Source organism: Pelodiscus sinensis, chromosome 5 (assembly GCF_049634645.1).
Source record: "Pelodiscus sinensis isolate JC-2024 chromosome 5, ASM4963464v1, whole genome shotgun sequence".
In the NCBI taxonomy this organism is placed as follows: Eukaryota; Metazoa; Chordata; order Testudines; family Trionychidae; genus Pelodiscus; species Pelodiscus sinensis.
The window spans coordinates 82,356,100-82,376,345 of NC_134715.1; the positions used below are offsets into that span (position 1 = coordinate 82,356,100).

General features: G+C 41.6%; 1 protein-coding gene across 1 annotated transcript in view; it reads left to right on the forward strand.

Annotated features, from left to right (window-relative positions):
- Positions 1 to 612: 612 nt before the first annotated feature.
- The window catches only part of SGCZ (sarcoglycan zeta), a 795,948-nt gene continuing 776,314 nt past the window's right edge, over positions 613 to 20,246 (forward strand). The window contains exon 1 of the mRNA XM_075930376.1: positions 613 to 1,405. Coding sequence (XP_075786491.1) covers positions 1,367 to 1,405 — 39 coding nt within the window. The 5' untranslated portion in view covers positions 613 to 1,366. The remainder of the gene's footprint in view (positions 1,406 to 20,246) is intronic.

Here is a 20,246-nt window from a genome sequence, read left to right on the forward strand (position 1 = left end):
AATTCTAATTTTGATTCTATTTACAGCTTAATGTCATGAGAAACACAGCACACTGACTTTTTCAGAAAAATGAAGGAAATTACTAAAGAAATAAATGGAAAAGTATCCTTATTTAAATCAATGTGGCATCAACAAGGTTATTCTGCCAAAACTACTGCCCACTTCATATTAATACTATAAAGAATTATATAAAAACATGTACTGTGTCAATAAAATCAAATGAAAGGTAGCAACCCTTGTTTAATTTTCCAAGCAACATGTTTTGTTGGAGTGTTTGGTTTTTTGTTTTTTGTTTTTGTTTTTGGTTGGTTGGTTGGTTGGTTTTTAATGATGTAGTAGCTCTGCTGTGATATTCAGTATGTTAACTGATCTTCCCTCCATGGGGTAAAATATCCAATGAGGATATTGCATGGAAGTCCTTGTATTCTAAGTGATCTAGCATGATTACATTTGCTTGCATCTACAATGATAAGAGAGATACATATATTAAAATGCTGGAAGGCTAATGCACAGAGTGTCTGGATAGACAGGCTTTAAGACCCAGGGGTTGTATTTGTCGAGAAAGGAAATGTTGCTTTTTGACAGATGAGAGAAATCCCCCTCAGTGCTGGCCATGAGAGGAGAGAAGTGAAGTCAGTCACCTGGTGGTGAAGGACAGTAAAACAGGAAAGAAGGGGGAAAATCTCTCTCCCTTCTCTCTCCTGCAAAGAGATCCACCTTCTGTTTTCCTTTCAACTCTTTTAGCATAACCTTCAAAGGAGACCATTCCCTACAGACTTTATTATCTTTATTTTATTGAGAAAATACTTTAAGCGGCAAAGCATTTTTATGTATATGCAAGACTTGGGGGCATTTTATTTTTCCGGTGAAATTGATCATTGCTAATGACTCGGGCTCTCAGGTGCTAAATTAGCTACCAGAATAAGCTTGATGGAGACAGGTTTTTGTGATATACTCTTCTCTTCAATTTGAACACATTTGCCTGAAACGTGCTGCATGATGCTGTCCAGGGAAGCAGTTTTTTTTTCCTTGGGATGCAGCAATTCGCTGGTTTCTAAGCTTATTGCAGACGAAGAAGTCATCTTAAACTGAGTGGATTGGGGGTGGGGATTTCCTCCTCTTTTCATTGCCACTGGACATTATCGGCGAAAGATCACCTGTCGCTTTAACCCGTAAGGGAGTAAAGAAGTGATTATTTTATTTATTTGTAACCGGTGGAGGCGTGATCACGGAGAATGATACTGAGAGGAGCTGCCAGGGTTTGGAGGACAAGGCTGAGTTTGGGCTGGAAACTCAGAGACTAGATTTAAAAAAAAAAATTGGCACAACTTCCCGTGTCTATCTCAGTGTCGTTCGGTTTCACTCTATGGACAGATCCACAAACCTGGACATTGAGGAGCTCAAGGTACGTGATGCTCCGGGTGTTTGATTTCTCTCCTCCCCTCTTCTGCCTTGCTTCTGGCTGTGCCAGAGGAGTTGAAGGCGCTTCGGGTGCCGGTGAGTGGGCATGGGGGTGGAGGGAATGGAGGCTCACAGCAGTCCTTTGAGGAGGGGTGGGGGGGAGGAAGAGGAGGATCTCTGGAGATCAGATTGTATAGTCGGGCTTCGCTTCTTCCTCCTCTGCTTTGATGATAATCATAATAGCCCCTGTCCTCTCGTCAGTTACATCAGCACTTTGGGCACAGAGACAGATCGCAGTGTGTCCATTAATCGCACCCTGGGAAGCAGCAGCAGTAGATTTTTTTTCCAGCGCCTGCTGATTTTCCAGTGGAAGTTCGCTCTCAAGGCTCCCTCCCTCTCCCAGACTGGGCATCTCCTGCTAAAAGCTTTATTTTTCTATACAGAAGCAGCCTGCAGAGATAATGCCCCGCCGTGGTTGGGCGGCTGATCCCCGAGCTGACGCCTTCGCTGCTCCTTATCCCCGCTCGCTCGCTCTCCTACCCCGGCTCTGTCGGTATCATTGAGCTCGGAAAACGAGCGACAGCGACTCCCGGGGCTCCGTGGGGAGCTCAGGGACAGGGAGCCCACAGCGCCGAGGCCAGGGAGGGGGCTTGCCGGGGCTGCAGGAGTAGGGACTGTGCTTAAGGACGCAGCCCTGTGGCCTTCCTGAGCAGCCTAACTTTGCATGGGGCCCGTGTTGTGTCAGCATCTCGCTGCCCAGCCCGTTTTGCTCGCCGGGAGCCTGCCTGGGCGCCGAGCATGCCCGGTAGCCCCCTGCCCTCAGCCCCAGCAGAACCGGGGTATTGACCGAAGCAGGGGACAGGAGCCGGGGCGGGGAGCAAAAAGGGGAAAGGAGCAAAAGCAGGAGCTAGAACAACGAACCCGGGGGAGGTCTGGAGGCTCTTCAGGGGTCGCCCTGGGCTGTGAAATGGGGCTGAGGCGGGGTTTGAGAGAGGGAGACCCCAGCACAGCACTGAGGAGAGTAAACCCCACTGCACAGTCAGGGAAACAACAGCGAGCGAGGGTGGGTGGGGGCTTCCCGCCTGGGGGTTTCCCGCCCCCCCTCGTATACCGCTCTAGAGGCCAGAGCTGCTTCCCCAAAGCTGAACTGCGGAGTTCGCGCCTCATTTCGCAGCGAGCGTCAACTCAGCCAAGTCTCCCAGAGCTACCGTGGGGGTCTCTGCTTCTGGAGATGCGCCGAGTCGAAAAGTAATTGGAGACGCGCCTGGCTTGTAACCCCCGCCCCTAAAACATCGGAGTTGTCAGGGCCAGGCCGCCTGCACAGCAAGGGGGTGACACGCCTCTTTGAAAGTCACTGGGCAGCAGCCAGTCACCCACTTCCCCACCCTGAACCGAGCCTGCTCAGAGGGATCCTCTGGTGAAGCCCCGCCCTTCTCCGAGTTTCAGGAGTAACCCCAGAGTTCAGCTCAATCTTCGGACAGGGGTAGACGGACGTGGGATGGGCGCTGCAGTCGAGCTTCTGTAGGAAAGTGTAGTTGAAGTGACGGGGAAAAGCGTCACTGGAGACCGTGTGAATCCTAAAAATGGGCTGCACTTCGCAGGAGTTGCCACTGTTTGGAGACTGCCAGCTGCTTCACCGCTGCAAGGGAGTTTCCCTTAATCCTCTGGCGAGCTACTTGGCAACTGACGGCCAGTGTTGCAGAGATCGTGGAGTAGGCGACCTTGAGAAAAAGCAGTGTGGGTTATGCAATGCTGCTTTTCTTTGGTTAGCTTAGAGGGGGCCACAGGGATTGCTTTTCCCATACGAATAAGATGTGCAAAAACCGACCTTCCCAAAGCGCTATACCTCTCTTCACTTCGCCTCCTGCTTTCCACCTCTCAGTTCATTTTACTTGTATGTGCATATTTAGAAAAAGCTTGTGGGGCGGACGGCTCTCCAACTTTTAGCGATGCACTAAGCAATGGAAAAATTCTTTTACTTATAGCACCTAGCATTTGTTGCTGTGACGGGTGGGGGACTAGTAAATCAAATTGAGCCCTGGTGTACCTATTCTCAAGTCAGTGGGATGGATACAGTGAGCTAGATGCTCTGTCCTGTTATGCCCCTTTTAGTAGCAATCCAGTGATCCAAAGTATCATTTTATGGACATCTTGGAATTGCCCCACATCAGCCATTATCTTGCCAGTCCAGAGGATATGGACAAAACTCTATCAAACACCAACAAATAATTCCTAGCTGGCTAAACTGTCTCCACAGTAACCAGACACAGTAAAGAGCAGCCCTGATGCTGCTCTAAATTGTGCCAAAGCTGAATTAACTCCTTTCCAGCTCTGGGAGGATCAGGGAGCACCAAAGGTGGCATAAACTGTCTTTCAAGTCCAAGCTCAACCGGTCAAAGGATGTAGCTCCATATGTTTAGACATCAGAAACCTAGAGCTTCACAGAATACAGCTATCTCCTTGGACCTCCCTTCTCATGTTACTCTGAGGGCTGACATGCACAGTATGTTCCTAACCCAAGACCATGTAGCTACTTTTTCCAGGAATTTTTAAAAAGGGAACAATGGCTTAGTGCAGGATTGTGGAGTTTTATAGTAGTACCAAGTTTATTTTATCTAGTGTGGGCAAGTGAATTTAGGAAATAACAAAACTAAATACAGGTTAATACATATCAGATGTGCCTGGTAATGTCATTTCAATACTTTATACAAAAGGTAAAAAGTCTGATAAACTGAGGTGAGACTGAATGTCCATTTGAAATGTATGTTTTTTTTATTATGATTGCTATGATTTCTATATCCATTATGAAAGCTCTGGGTATGTGGTTGATTATTATTATAAACTGAAACAAAAATGGTGTGCAAGACCTACTAATGAGGTTAGGAATGACTTTCACTTGATTAGTCTGTACACGAATTCCTGAAGAAACAGATCAGAACAGGGGAGGGGGAGAGAGAGTGTACTCATCCAGAGATTTTTGGACTGCTCTGCTTTTCCTTTTGATCTGTCTCATATTTTGTCTCAGATGGCATCTGTGAACTTTACTCTGACTTTTAATTCACAACTATAGTATTTTCTTTTAAAGTAGTACCATCATAAAAATGAACTCAATTATAGTTATTTTCTTCGAAGATTTGTATTATATCCTGAATTTTAGTATTTTGAACTGATTCTATTTAAGGTGTGTGTAGATAGGTATATTGATACATCTAACTCACATGTACAAATATGTATATAGGCACTGTATACGTGAGTATATTTCTATAGGTTTTTTTGACTGGCATATAGTAATACATGTATGTTCCTTTGTATTCATGAACTCTTATATGTTGAGCACTGATGTTTAAGTTCCTATTCTTCGTAAAGGAATAGCGCAGTTTGGCTTTATAAATATTAGAGATTTTTGAGTTTCCTGGATTACAATAATTTGTGTGACACTCATTAATGCTGAATAGATACAGATTTAGTCCTTGAAAATTTCCTGACTGCTTGGTGTACAGGTATTACAGCATATTTTACAGTCTTTCCTTTTATGTTAATTTAGTCATCAAAATATGTACAGACTTCGATAGTAGGTGATAGCATTTTACACACTCCATAAAGCACCTGGAAGAAAGTTGCTATGTACATGTAAAGTATTATAAACGTGGTATTGTTTGCATGCTATAATAACTCTGTTTTTAAATCAGTGCTTTCTCCCTGAAGTTCCTCTTTAGACGCTAGAATTTTCCGTTAGAATCCCAAGATGTTTGTTATTACTAGAAATGTGTTTGGGTGCTTTGTAATTATTGTCACTTACTCTGAAAGATCAACTAAAATACAGTACACTATTTCTGAAAAACATTACAAACCTAGCCATGTTACTTGATGATAATTATCCTTAGAGTCTGTTATAGCTTCACATTTCCACATGAAATAAAACTACCAAACAGCACTGGCCACAGATGATCTATGATGATAAAACTGTCCAGTGCAGAACAGATTCTGTATTAAGAAGATTACTTATGTCATGAGGAAACTCAAAGAATCCAGAACCATTTGAACAAGAGGTTGATTCAACAATATTGTGGGCTTGAATCACTTCACAATTTAAATCAAACAGGAGAGCTAAAACTCCAACAGTTCTGAAATATTTTTTAATAAGATACAGCCAAGGAAAGTCATGCTTAGTAGGGTGTAGGAGGATTTTTGATGAGTGTAAGTAGGTGGTTATATTTCTGTTATAAATTAGTCATTCCATAATGAAAAATAGTACTCTCTAACAAATGACATATTTTTAGCACACTCTATTTCACTTTGGCTTAAGAGAAGGGCATCTACATGTGGATAATGAATTGTCATCTTTTATGAACCACTCTTTCTTCCCTTTCCATTCCAAGCCACTTGGCTCCCCATTTTTTTTAGGCAAAGCCCATCCTCAGCCTTGGGTAAAGGTAGTTAACCTTTGCAGTCCACAATCAGAAAATTTCATACTTTTCCTAATCAAAAGTTGAGCTAAAATGGGTTTAAAGAACGAAGCATGCAAATGTTTTCTCTTCTTATCCCCTCTGTTTGGGTTCAATCTCTAAATACTTTTAGAAACTGGAAATCTGGTAATTGACGATGGAAAGAAATATGTGCAAAGTATAAAGTTTATGTTCTTATGACACAGAAAAAAGCCAACACAATAAGTGTGCTTCCAGTACTCATTTTAGAAATTACTGATCCGCTGTCATTACTAAGAAAAGTTGATAGTACAGTATCTCATTCTGCATTTCTGCAATAAACATTACAGATTTGCTGAGCTCCATACTTTTCCAATTGAAAATATATCAATATCCCAAGTTGTAGTTTAAAATGAAAATACCTCTTACTTCCATGTTCTCCTGGGTTTTCCTACATTTTCTGGTTTTCCTCTAATGATTTGTGTACATATTTTGCCTGATTTAAAAACATGAGAGATTTATGAGACGGTCAGAAGTATTAATTTGAAGTTCTTCTGCAATTGAAGATAATCTTCTAAACTATTGTATTTGCAACTATAATTGGCTTATTTCTTATAGAGCTAAATTAAGACTCATGGAGAATCCATTTCCAATCCTGTATCCTTTCATTGATGGCTCAGGGAGTGAGTGTATTTTGGGGTTCAAGTATGCTTGGCACAACCTTTGACCTTTTCTGAAGGATATTATTGTGTATATCCTAGTTGCCCATGGTGCTGGGAACAAGGTTATCTGTAAAGTATTGTCTCATATGTTATGAACAAGGCTCTGCCTCCTGTGAAAACATTGTACTTGGTGCAATTTTAGATGACTTTTTTGTTAATCCATGTCTAGTGGAGCCATTTCTAAATCCATGAGGAATCCTACTATCCCAAGGACAAATATGGATTCAAAACACAAAAAAGGCATTGTTACAAGTAAACATCATAAAACTATTTTGTTCACTTTGAGGATAGTCTTTCCATACTTTATTTTTATTTTTTCATTTACTCTAATTTTAAAAGAAATCTGAAGATAGTTGGTTACAAATAATATATTTTTCATTACTTTTACTTAGATCCTTGAAAACCTAAGCTCCAAACTTTACTACCCTATCAGTCATTCTTTTGTGTCTCCTATCATGTTCGATGGTGTTCTAGTTTGGTTTATAGGACTGCAGGCTGAAATTACTTTGTAGTCCAAGAATGAAAGATTGGTATTAACTTACTATGCCATCAAACTATTTATTTGTTCCAAGATATATCTGAAACTCTTTATTAAATATACACACCAGTTCTTAGCTGCAAGACTCTTCTTTCCCTCTCTAACAGGAAACAAACCCTAATATTTGGGGACAATGTCATACAGTATCCCTCTTTGCTAAGTGTCACCTTAGCTAAGTCCCACAAGCCCACGTTTTAGAAGTGTTGAGCAAGACCATGGAAGCTGGGAAATTCTCAAAACTTAGTTCTTTAAGATGGCTGGACTGGGGCCCAACATTTTCGTCTTTGTAACAGGATATTATTTCCCTGTATTACAGAGATATTGTGAGATTTAACTCCTTTCTCATGTTACAACACAATGTTCTGTAGGAAAGGTACTAAATAAGTGCAAAATATTGTATTATCATGCTTAAAGAGAACTTGAGTTCATCATTTTTAAATTAGCAGCACTAAAATTTTAAAAGTTTATATAGCACAGTCCTACCAACAGTGAAACCTCACCAGGATTTGTAAAAATTAGTACCAGAAGCAGTAGCTTACCCCAGGCAGAAAAGTCTGGCCCATGGACATCTTATTTTGTTTCTTCAGTCCTCCTTCAGTTCATCCAGGTGGCATAGTACAGCATTTAGAGTCTCAACGTTCCTACTCTTCACAACTTTCAGACCAGATAAATGATTAACTAAAGCTTATACTTCTGAAAAATCATTTAGAGAGAGACTTCCTGCTGGTGTAGTGGAAATAAAGTAAGTCACATTTACTAAATGTACGTGTATAAAAAGCAAAATCATCCAGAAATAACCACATAATTTTGAATTGGTATTTGGTAAACACAGTGCAGTGATTTGTGTTGTATAATTGAGTATAAAGATGCACTATATAAGGTTGCGCCATTACGCATAGTTGCATCTTTAATGCTCCATGTACTTCAGATTCAGATGTGCATCCTATTTTTATGGTGACTTTTTTAAAATAACTATGTAGTAATGCTTGGTAATTTTGAGTAGGAATCATTTGAAAATAAATGTACACTGAATGCACATTGACAAACATAGCTTAGCAAGCATGCGCAGAACAAACTTTGTTGTACCAATTTTATTCACTGAAACCTTTATGCGCATTAAGTTTGCAGATGATACCAAACTGGGTGAGGTTGCAACTTCTTTGGAGGATAGGGACATAATTCAAAATGACCTTAGCAAGTTAGAGAAATGATCAGCGGTAAACAGGATGAAGTTTAATAAAGAGAAATGCAAAGTGCTCCACTTAGGAAGGAACAATCAGTTCCATACATACAAGATGGGAAGCGACTGTCTAGGAAGGAGCATGGCGGAAAGAGATCTAGGGGTCATAGTGGACCACAAGTTGAATATGAGTCAACAGTGTGATGCTGTTGCAAAAAAAGAAAATGATTCTAGGTTGTATCAACAGGTGTGTTGTAAGTAAAACTCGTGAAGTCATTCTGCCACTCTACTCTGCACTAGTTAGGCCTCAGCTGGAGTACTGTGTCCAGTTCTGGGCGCCACATTTCAAGAAAGATGTGGAGAAATTGGAAAGGGTACAGAGAAGAGCAACAAGAATGATTAAAGGTCTAGAGAACATGACCTATGAAGCCAGGCTTCATGAACTGGGCTTGCTTAGTTTGGAAAAAAGAAGATTAAGGGGGGACATGATAGCGGTTTTCAAATATCTAAAAGGGCGTCACAAGGAGGAAGGAGAAAATTTGTTCCTCTTGGTTCCTGAGGACAGGACATGGAGTAATGGGCTTAAAGTACAGCAGGGGAGGTTTAGATTGGACATTAGGAAAAAATTCCTAACTGTCAGGGTGGTCAAATATTGGAATAAATTGCCAAGGGAGGTGGTGGAATCTCCCTCTGGAGATATTTAAGAACAGGTTAGATAGACATCTGTCAGGGATGGTGTAGATGGAGCTTGGTCCTACCTTGAGGGCGGGGGGCTGGACTTGATGCCCTCTCGAGGTCCCTTCCAGTCCTATGATTCTATGATTTCCCCTAAAAGTTACTGCTTAAAGGGCACAATTATACTGGTGCAAAACAATCACTGATAAAAATATTGTAGTACATTGGTAACTGTAACTAAGAGCTCTTCTTGTAAAGTGCCAGGAGCTGATTAAAAACAGGACTATGTAGCACTTTAAAGACTAACAAGATGGTTTATTAGGTGATGAGCTTTTGTGAGCCAGACCCACTTTCTCAGATCAAATAGTGGAAGAAAATTGGCACAACCATATATACTAAAGGATACAATCAAAAAAATGAACACGTATGAAAAGGACAAATCAAATTTCAGAACAGAAGGGGGATGAGGAGGGGAGGTAAATGTCTGTGAGCTAATGATATTAGAGGTGATAATTGGGGAAGCTATCTTTGTAATGGGTAAGATAATTAATGTCTTCGTTTAGACCTAGGTAAAAAGTGTCGAATTTAAGTATGAATGACAGTTCAGAGGATTCTCTTTCAAGTCTGGTGTGAAAAGGTCTTTAAAGCAGGATGCAGGTAATCAAGTCATTGAGACAATGCCCTTTCTGGTTGAAATGGCAAGAAACTGTTGTTTTCTTTGTGATCCTGTCTAATATCTGTTTTGTGGGCATTGATTCTTTGGCGAAGTGTCTGAGACGTTTGTCCAATGTACATAGCAGACGGATACTTTCGGCACATGGTAGCATAAATTATATTTCTGGATGAGCAGGAATATGTGTTCTTGATCTTATGACTCAAATGATTAGGTCCAATAATGGTATCAGCAGAGTGAATATGTGGACAAAGCTGGCAACGGGGTTTGTTGCAAGGGAAGATTCCAGGGTTGGTATTAGTGTGGTATGTCCTGTGGTTGTTGGTAAGAATCATCTTGAGGTTAGGTGGTTGTCTATAGGAGACTATGGGTCTGTCTCCCAGAGCCTTTGGAGTTTAGTATCCTGTTCTAGTATAGGTTTTAGTTTATTGACAATGTGTTGCACAGGTTTAAGTTGGGGGGCTGTAGGTGATGACAAGTGGTGTTCTATTGTTGGTTTTCTTGGGTTTGTCTTGAAGTAGATGGTTTCTAAAACAGCTAGAGCACATGTCCTAGAAAGATGTTGAGAGTGTCTGTGTCTTTTCTACTCTAGGTAAGGCTAGACCCATAAGCAGAAGAGGCTTGCCCTGCCTTTTAACTTATCACTTCTACCACCAAGTGATCGGTTAGAAGAGTGTTGCATGTTGCTTCAAACTAAAGGCAACAAAATAGTAATTTGTTCTATGTATGATGGTAACCTACAAACAAAACTAAATAGGTCAAATCCAATCGGACTTTTGCTGCCTGGTAAATTGGTAGGACTTGATATGTAGATCAACAGAAATGACAAATGGTGCAACTAATTTAAGATTTCAAAAGCTACTGGATGCTTTAAAGGTGAGTGGGATATGCTTGAAGTGAGCCATACAATTGGGGCTCTAATCGCTACTTTTGCTTCCAGTGGCATTTGATTTTAATCCCTGCACAGGGGAAGGCTGTCTAGGCTTAACCCTTCAGCATGCTGTGAAAAATCAATAGTAAATACCATTGGTCACTATGACACAAATCTGAGTCTGTCATTAGTACTCCTGATTCAGCAAAACACTTAACAGCATGCTTCACTCATTTCAGAGGGACTTAGTCATGTGGATAAATGCTTTTTTGAAACAGGTGTCGGATGAAAAGCCCCAGCATACACCATTGAAATGAACAGTGCAGGATAAGATGTGTTGCCACCAAGCTCTTTGAATGCTCTAAATCAGGCCTGGGCAATATCTGGCCCATGGGCCAAATCTGGCCTGCCAAGCCATCGGATCTGGCCCATGGAGGCAGCAGGGAGCCCCAGGCAAGCTCCTTAGCTTGCCCAGCAGCCCTGCGTGCTGGGCAGAAATGTGGCTGCAGGGCTCCATTTCTGTTTTTAAACTGGAGGGGAGGGGGGAAGTTTTAGGAACTGCCTCGCCCCCGCACATTCCCTTCGGCCAGTATCTGGCAGAAACCAGCCGATGTGACCTGCTTGTTGGAGTAACAGGCAGCAAAAAGAAAGCCATGCTCCCTCTCCTCAGCTCAGTTATTCATGAAGCACATGGCCAGGCAGGCTGGTTGGGAAATATTTTAAGTCGGCAGGCAGGCTAGTTTGGCAGCAGGCAAGTAAGTTTCTTGGCCACAGCCTGCTTCTGGCACCCCAGTCCTTTCTTGCCCTAACTCTTTGCCCTCCACTCAACAAACCCAAACCCTCTGCCCCCCCCCTTACAGCTATACCCCCTCCCACATCAGGCACCTGAGTCTCCTGCCCTAGGTCACAATCCTCTTCTCCACTTGGTCACATCCCAAGCCCCTGCACTCCAGTCTCCTGCCCTAGGTCACAACTGCTTACTTCATCCCAACTCCCTCCCAGACTGCAGTCTCCCTCCTGAACCCTAGTGCCTTACCACAAGCTCCATTCTGCACCCAACCTCCATCCCAGACTCCAAATCTCCTCCATTAATATCATGGAAGAGTGTGGCCCTCGACCACTTTCCAAAATCTTGGAGTGGCAGCACATCAGAAATTATTGCCCATTCCTGCTCTAGATGAAACAGATTGTCATTCTGGATTTGTAATATATTTATTTTGTTGTGGATTGTGCATCTCCTGGACACTTGGATGTTATGTGATAACCCCAGCATTTCTAGAAAATATGAAGTAGGTAAATGGAAACCATCATTAAGAAGGAAAGTTTAGATAAGTAATGTACCATTCTTGCCACAAGGTAAATAAAGAGCCCTGTAAGAGGTTTACTAAGGTGAGAGTCTATAACTTAATGAACTCCTTTGCTCAACTTGTTCGTTAGGACTACTTTTCACACTGAGTAGTTATAGACTAATAGGTTCCCCTCTCCTATCCTTGAAGACAAGCAAATCCTCAAAACAAAACCCTGACACTGAACACCTCCAAACTTTGGGGAAAAAGTTCAAGCTGTGCATAAATAATACATTAGTGATTTAGATCCACTTTAGTTCTGAGTGTCTGATTAGTTACCAATATATATAAGGTATGTATTAGCTTATTCAGAGTTACCTAATATTTCACCTACACTATTGTTAGGCAACCTGCAGTCTGCAGGCCATGTGTGGCCCATGAGATTTTTTTTGTTTACAGTTGCCCTCATGGAAGATTTCCAGAATCTGTTGGTTTCTGTCTGCATAGAGGTTTTTTTATAGGTTTTTTTTTTTCCTATCAGTACTACAAAGGTGACATCAGTAAAGTAATGCAACATGCAGTGAGGTGCATGCTGAAATCCCACAGTTTTGACTCTTCAAAAGCTTCAGAGGGGTAGCCGAGTTAGTCTGTATAGGATAAACTTAAAAAAACAACAAAGTCTGGTAGCACTTTAAAGACTAACAACATGTAGGTGGTATCATGAGCTTTTGTGGGCACAGCCCACATCTGCTTATGATACCATCTACATGTTTTGTTAGTCTTTAAACTGCTACCAGACTTTTTGTTTTTTTAATTTTGACTCTGAAAATCATATACTCCCTCTGCATCCAATTAAACTACTACTGCTGTTAAGCCAGCAGCAGAACTTGGTAATTTCTAGGTACACCAGCATAGTTAGCAAATGTGTCCTATACCAGGAGACCGTCTTGGTTACAACAATCTTGTGAGGAAGTGAGGTGAAGCAGTGTTAATTATGTGGCGCATTCTCTAGCCAAGGTTGCCCATCGCTGATATAGACCATCCTACCTTATATTTGATTTCAGAGTTAATCTTTGCTAATTATGACACAGATCGTCTCCCTAAAATTTCTAATTTTTGAGTCACAAGTAGGTCTAAGAAAACTGCGTTGTGAATTATTTGTATGTTTGCTACTAATCATGAATAGTTAATCTTCCTAAATGTATTGTCCTTCAATTTTTGTGTTGACCAAAATACTTTTGTAAGTACCAAACAGGGTCATAAGTTGTTAATTGATGGGGACATTCCATGTAAAGGTGTCTAGGCATTGGTGCTGAGTTTCTTTTCAACTTAAAGAACTAGATGTACTATTTCAAACCTAACTCCATTTCATATATATTGTTGAATTATTCTCCATGACATTTCCAAGTGAATTCTGAAGACTAGAAAAGAATGAAGAAAAAAATCTCAAGTACACTCGTGTTCCCACTTAATCTTAATGCAGGAAAAATTATCCTATTTCAGTGTTGTATTAGACTTTAAAGAAAAGTTGCAAAAAGAGTGCTATTTTTCAAACAAGAGCAATGATCCAATTGGTATCTTCTGTACCCTAGTATTAGCATCAGCCTTCTCCTTTCTGTATTTTGTTTTCAGGGAGTTTTGGTGCTATTTTTAGAGCTGATCTTACAGCTTGCTTGCTTTTTTCCCCAACTCATTATGAGGCACAAGTGAATATGTGATTGGAAAATGATGTATTTGCCCAGCACAGACCTCTGACTAGTTAAGCTCCCTATTTCATTCAGTATTAATTTAGATGAGGCAGATAATATTCACTGTTCATGTAAATATGTCATCTATTCAGTCTACCGAGACTACTCGCAGTATTGCTTAATAGAATTATGGGAATATGAGCACTGTCACTGTGTCCCATGGTAAAATTTCCATCATAAAGCTGACAGTTATAATACAAAAGGTACTGTTTGCCAAGGTGCTGAATGTCCTATTGAACTTGGACTTTTCTGGGACCTGATGAATGAATGGTGTCTGAGTCAGTAAACAACCACATAATGAGTAGAGAAAGGAGTTAGGGCCTAGGCGAATTGAAGTGAAGCTCATGGTATATCCAGGATTATAGAATATATGGACTGAAATGTATTTTAGTGGAGGGCAAATTCTGTTGCATCAGAAATACAAAAGGAGTATTTTGTAGTAAGACACACATACACAACTTTAGGACAGGCAAGTAGAATTCAAGTTTCAAAGTCTGAGTGGCTCAAGGTGGCACATTGCATTTACAATTATAGCAAATCATAAACTGAGATTCAGAAAAACTAAAAAAAGCTAGTCCTATATTCAGACTAAAACTTCTGCTGACCTTTTATTTCTTTCTTGGTCATTAATATGGCATTACTGAGGTACCGTAATTATTGACCGATGAAACAGTGATTGCATTGGTATAGATTTTATTAATGCTTATTAAGTACTATATATTCGGTTGTCAGCACTTTGCACCAATATTATTACTTTATTGTTAAGGAAAAGAATGAGGCTACGTCTACACTGGCCCCTTTTCCGAAAGGGGCATGCTAATTTTACAGGTTGTAATAGGGAAATCCGCGGGGGATTTAAATATCCACCGCGGCATTTAAATAAAAATGTCCGCCGCTTTTTTCCGGCTTTTAAAAAAGCCGGAAAAGAGCGTCTACACTGGCCCAGATCCTCCAGAAAAAAGCCCTTTTCCGGAGGATCTCTTATTCTTTGAAGTAGGAATAAGAGATCCTCCGGAAAAGGGCTTTTTTCCGGAGGATCGGGGCCAGTGTAGACGCTCTTTTCCGGCTTTTCTAAAAGCCGGAAAAAAGCGGCGGACATTTTTATTTAAATGCCGCGGTGGATATTTAAATCCCCCGCGGATTTCCCTATTACAACCTGTAAAATTAGCATGCCCCTTTCTGAAAAGGGGCCAGTGTAGACGTACCCTGAGTGTTTATGATAAAAGATTAGTTTATTTTTCAAAGTACGGGATACAGACCTGAGTTGTCATTAGGAAGATCTATAGAAGCCTCTCAAAGTTCCATAACGTTCTTTTATGATATAGAAGGTGACTGAAAGTGAAGAATCAGACTTCCAGAAGTCCAATTGAGTTTGCTATTATCAAATGTAACTATGGTAGATGATGCTATGATAGCTCAATATAATTCTTTCTTCTTACACTGATGCATTAGATGTATTACTTTCTGTTTAATGTTTTGGACCCAATCCTGCGTTCTCGGTGAACTGCAAGTTTCTGCTGAGGCCAATAGAGAGGGCTTTCTCATTTACCATTCACTCTTCTGTGTTCTATTGGGTATCACTTTAGGCACAGCCTATTCTCTTCTACCAAACAGAGGTACTACTTTCTATCTTTTAATGTCATATTGCTTTTTTGTTACCACACATTTTAATAAAGAGCCATTGGAAGTAACAGAGGCTAGCAATTTCAGAGATCTATCTTGCTTCCGTCAATAGTGCTGATATTTTGTCTGCTCTCAAATGTATCTATTTTTTATTGTATTTCTAGGGTGTTGCATATTTTATTTAAAATAAAAAGACAGCTCAGATGTCCTAAGTCCAAAACAATATTCTTTTGTATGTAAATACAAGTTACATTTTAAACTATAGGGACTTTTCAACGTAATAAAATTACAAAAGAGGGTTTTTTTACATAGCCATAAGAGACCACATTCCCCAAACTCACATGAGTTGTTGCAGTTGAAATTAATGAATGTGAAAAATGATGGCACAGAAGGGAAACAGTATAGTGGAAAAATCAATTTATAGAACATAAAATATCTCTGAATCACTTATTATCTTACATGCTTTGGTTAGTTGGCTTCTGGGCTTTTCTTCCCTCTCAGTTTGTAAGTTAAGTTTATTGGGTTTGATCCTCTGTTGCAATAATGTAAGGCAAATTAACCAATCACCTAAGTGTTCCCACTCTATCAGGGAATCCTTTGATATAGAAACAAAGTGGTGGCTCCCACTGGCTCCCACTGTAACTGTTCTTGATGCCCCCAGCACAGGGGGTGTGATCAGCGTGTACCTATACCCTGATGATCCCACCTGGCAAAATGACAGTATGGGGCTCCATATTTGGAGTATAAGTATGAGGTAATTAGGCATAAGTCTTGAGTCCTCCAATTTATCTAGTGCCTGGATTATCCTCACCCCATCTGGGTCTGCACGTTGTTGGGATCATAAAGTTGAACTAACGGTACTTTTGCTCCTTTTTCTCCAGTCCTGTTCGTCTTGGCCAAGCTGTTGGCTATGTGCCGTTTAGTACATTAGCACAAAGCTTCTTGCTAGAAATATGGCATAAGGTAGATGATGGGTATATGTTTGGGCTAATTGTTTGCTTGCTTGCTTGCTTGCTTAAGAAATTGATAGGTGGTATTTAGAGCAGTGTTTTTTTCATACTTGGTAGATACGTATATCTTAATCTAGTTGTATAGAATTCTTTCAATATGTTCTTCTAATCATTGTAACCTACAAAATAACTGGAAAGTTTCATTGTAAACACAAAATATTGTAAATAACTATTTCTGCATCATAATCAGCCCCAGTCTCCTTAAATTTCCACAGTTGGACATGGCCTTTTTTTATATTTGACACCAGAAACAGTAAAGAGTTTTTTGCACTGAAGAAGAATCCCTCTGTACACAAACAGCTTAGATCAGTATTTCGCAAATGGTGTTCTGCAGAACACTGGGGTTCCGCAAAGGGAAGATAAGGGTTCTGTGAGAAAATTCCACTATAATATTTTATGATTTAAAACATAATTAATATTTAAGCATTTATGATTTTTATTGAAAACCACTTTCATTTGTTTGCCATGGTAAGTGTCCCTGTGCAATGCCAGCTTAGCCAGAGTGGGGATGATGTCACTACACAGCGCTGCATGCACAGTCAGTCAGTGGTGCAATTGTCTGTTATATATCACCGTAAATTTGTGTACTCACTCTCAGGGAGCGTGGATCACGTGGGTGACTGAATAGTATATTTGTATCGCTGTGTTGGACGAAGTCAAAGCTTCAGCTGTCATACCAGTTACTTGTATGGGAGTGTGCAGGAAGTGCTCTCATGCATACTTTACTTTAGTATAATCATGTGATTTCTTGAACTTAATTTATATGTCTCATGGTTAAATTTTTGATTGATGGATTAATCTATGCACAATTTTTAAACTAAATGTTGATCTCATGACCTCGTTTAGCATTTGTTTATTATTAACCTTATTTATTTGCGGTCTACTTTTTCAGTTCCATTTAGAAGACTTTTAGGGGTTCTGCAAAATTCTTTCAAATTTAAAAGGATTCCATGGCCAAATAAGTGGGAAATACTGGCTTAGATTATATCCTTAAACTGTAAAAATGAAGCAAGAAAACACACTTTTTAAACAATCAGTTTTATTCTGCATAAAACAAGTCTGCTGCCAGAAGTATAAAAGTTTACTAGAATTTTAATCCAATATTTTTTTGTAAATAGCATGAGGTGCATGTAAATGAGACCATACCTTCTAAGGACTCAATCTCCTCCAACTCTAATATTAGATATTTTTGTTGTAAACACGGTGTTCAGAAGCAGTAACAAAATATTGATTAGAGATAAGAGGAGCATTTGTACTATGTACCAGAAATCCTGCAGATGTCGTCTTTTATATACTAGGTGTGTCACTCACCACTTCATCTTCATCTGTACAACTCTTATTAAGGATAGAAGGAGAGTATTATGAATGAAAGTTTAAGTGGGCCTAATAGCTATGATTTCACACTCATGTAACACAGACTTCAGTAGAGCTAGTTGTTTTCTTATAAAATCGCAGTGGTCCCATAATCAGAATGGTACCCAGTATGTAATACTGAAAAGCTGCATTTTCATGCAACAAGACACCTTCTGCTCATATTGGCTAAGAGTCTCTGTATGCTGTAATAAAAATGCCCCGGGGAAGGAAGGGGCAGAATCAAATAAGTCTTCTGCTCTCTTGTGTTTGTTGCATGTGAATATTTGAAAATACTATGGAGTCAATTAAAAACAACCTTTCTATTTTGGTGAAAAACGACTACTTAGAAATTGTAGTGGATCCCTCATGTACAAGCTGTGGCACAAGTTCAAAGCACAGTTTTTCATCTGAAAAACAAACAAAATAAAACCCCAAAGTTGTAAATTTTCACAAGCCAGGGCTAAAAATGAGATGCTAGTACAGTAAACTTCCGATAATCCGGCACCTTTAGGACCCAGGGGGTGCCAGATTATCAGATATGCCGGACTATCAGAAGGGGGGGCCTATGAGGGGTCTGGAGTGGAGTGGGAGGGGATGCCACCCCAGACCCCTCATAACCCCCCCTTACAATAGTCCGGCTCTGCCCCAGGCGTCCCTGATTCAGCGGCTGCTGGTCAGTTTCAGCAGCAGCTGAATCGGGGATGCCTGCAACAGAGCAGCTGGGGTGCTGCCGGGTTGGTCCCACAGCGCCGAGGGGTGGCACTACAGCACCAACCCAGCAGCACTCCAGCTGCTCTTGGGGATGCCTTGGACAGAGCAGCTGGGGTACTGCTTGGTTAGTCCTGTAGCACTGCCCCTCGGGGCTGTGGGACCAACCCGGCAGCACCCCAGCTGCTCTTGGGGATGTCTGGGGCAGAGCAGCTGGGGGGGAGTGCTGCCGCGTTGGTCCCACAGCGCCAAAGGATGGCGCTACGGGATCAACCCTGCAGCACCCTAGCTGCTCTGCCCCAGGCGTCCTGATTCAGCCTGTTGGTCAGTTTCAGCAGCGGCTGAATCCCGACGCCTGGGGCAAAGCAGCTGGAGTGCTGCCAGGTTGGTCCCGTAGCGCCGCCCCTCGGCGCTGCAGGACCAACCCGGCAGCACCCCAGCGGCTCTGCTCCCAGCTTCCCCAATTCAGCTGCTGGTCAGTTTCAGCAGCAGCTCAATGGGGGAAGCCTGTCCGGCTGTCCCAGCACTTCTGGGTTCCTGATGGTGCCGAACCATCAGGAGTCCCAGAGCATTGGATGCTGGGCTAATAGAGTTTTACTGTATTGTGCAGCCCAGATAAATCAGGTGATATTAACAGAGTTTCAACACTTAAAGTTAATAATATCATCATTAGTAGCTCCTGAAAGAGACTTGAGTGCCTAAAGGCAACTTAATATTAAATAAGGAGATGAGTCAATCAGTGTACACCTAAAAATTATGCACTTGAGTATGTGGTTTGCATACATTACAGCCTTGTTTTTTAGTAAAAATGAGAAGTTCCTGTGACCCCATCACTCCATCACATTGAGGTCTTCTGTTCTCTTGTTTACTTATCCTGGAAAACAGTCTCAGAACATCCATAGTTGCTGGGAGGAGAAAGAACATGGGCTTTGTATGGGAGAAAAGGGAAGGATACATTCTTCCTCTTTAACTCCTTTGCAAACAGATCAGCCATAATTACCAGCATCCTATCCTAGTTTTGATGTGTTTTTAGGTGATGACAATAGGTGATGGAAGAAAGAAAAGCTAAAAGACCTCTTCAACATGTACAATGGCTTTGGCATGTATTAAATCATAGGTAGACGAGTGTTTTTTTTTTTTTTTTTTTTTTTTTTTCATTTTGTGCTCTGCATTATTAGAGCTGATAACCCTTCTGACATTTTAAAATGGCCAAGAGTAAAGTAGAAAGGCAAAGTATATTGATGTTAGTGAAATCATCTAAGTATCTTTTTAGGAGCTGTACTCTGCATCATGAGCAAATGGATATTTTCGACTAAGTGCCAACAATTTTGGCCAGGGTACGGTGAGGAATTTGTTGTGGGCTCTAAATGTATTTTCATTTGTGTTTGGAGAAACACATACAGTCTAGGAGGCACAGTAAATAATCAACATCTGCTCTCATTCTTTGTTTGCAATGCACCTTAGTGAAATGAAACAATTTTCCTTTAGATAGTTTAATTACAAGCAGTCCCCGAGTTACGTGGATCCAACTTACGTCGGATCCCTACATACGAATGGGGCTTTTCTCGCCGCGGATGATGCGGGCGGTGGGTCCGCTGAGGCCCCACTGCCTGCGTCCTCCGCGGCGAGAAAAGCCGCTCCACGTCTCTCTGGTCTGCTGGGGGGGCCCCCCCCAGCAGACCAGGGAGACGCAGAGCAAAGCCGCGGAGGATGCGGGCGGCGGGATCGCCGAGACGCGCAGTACTCCCGCTGCCCGCGTCCTCCGCGGCTTTGGTCCGTGTCACCCTGGTCTGCTGGGGAGGCGGGGGGGGGGGGAGGGGTGCAGCTAGTGCAACCCCCCCCTCCCCCCACCAGACCAGGCTTTTCTCGCTGATGCCTGGGGCAGAGCAGCTGCGGCACTGCCGGGTTGGTCCCGCAGCGCTGCTCCTCGGCGCTGCGGGGACCAACCCGGCAGCACCCCAGCTGCTCTACCCCAGGTGTTCCCATGTCAGCTGCTGCTGAAACTGATCAGCGGCTGATTCCAGGAAGCCCAGG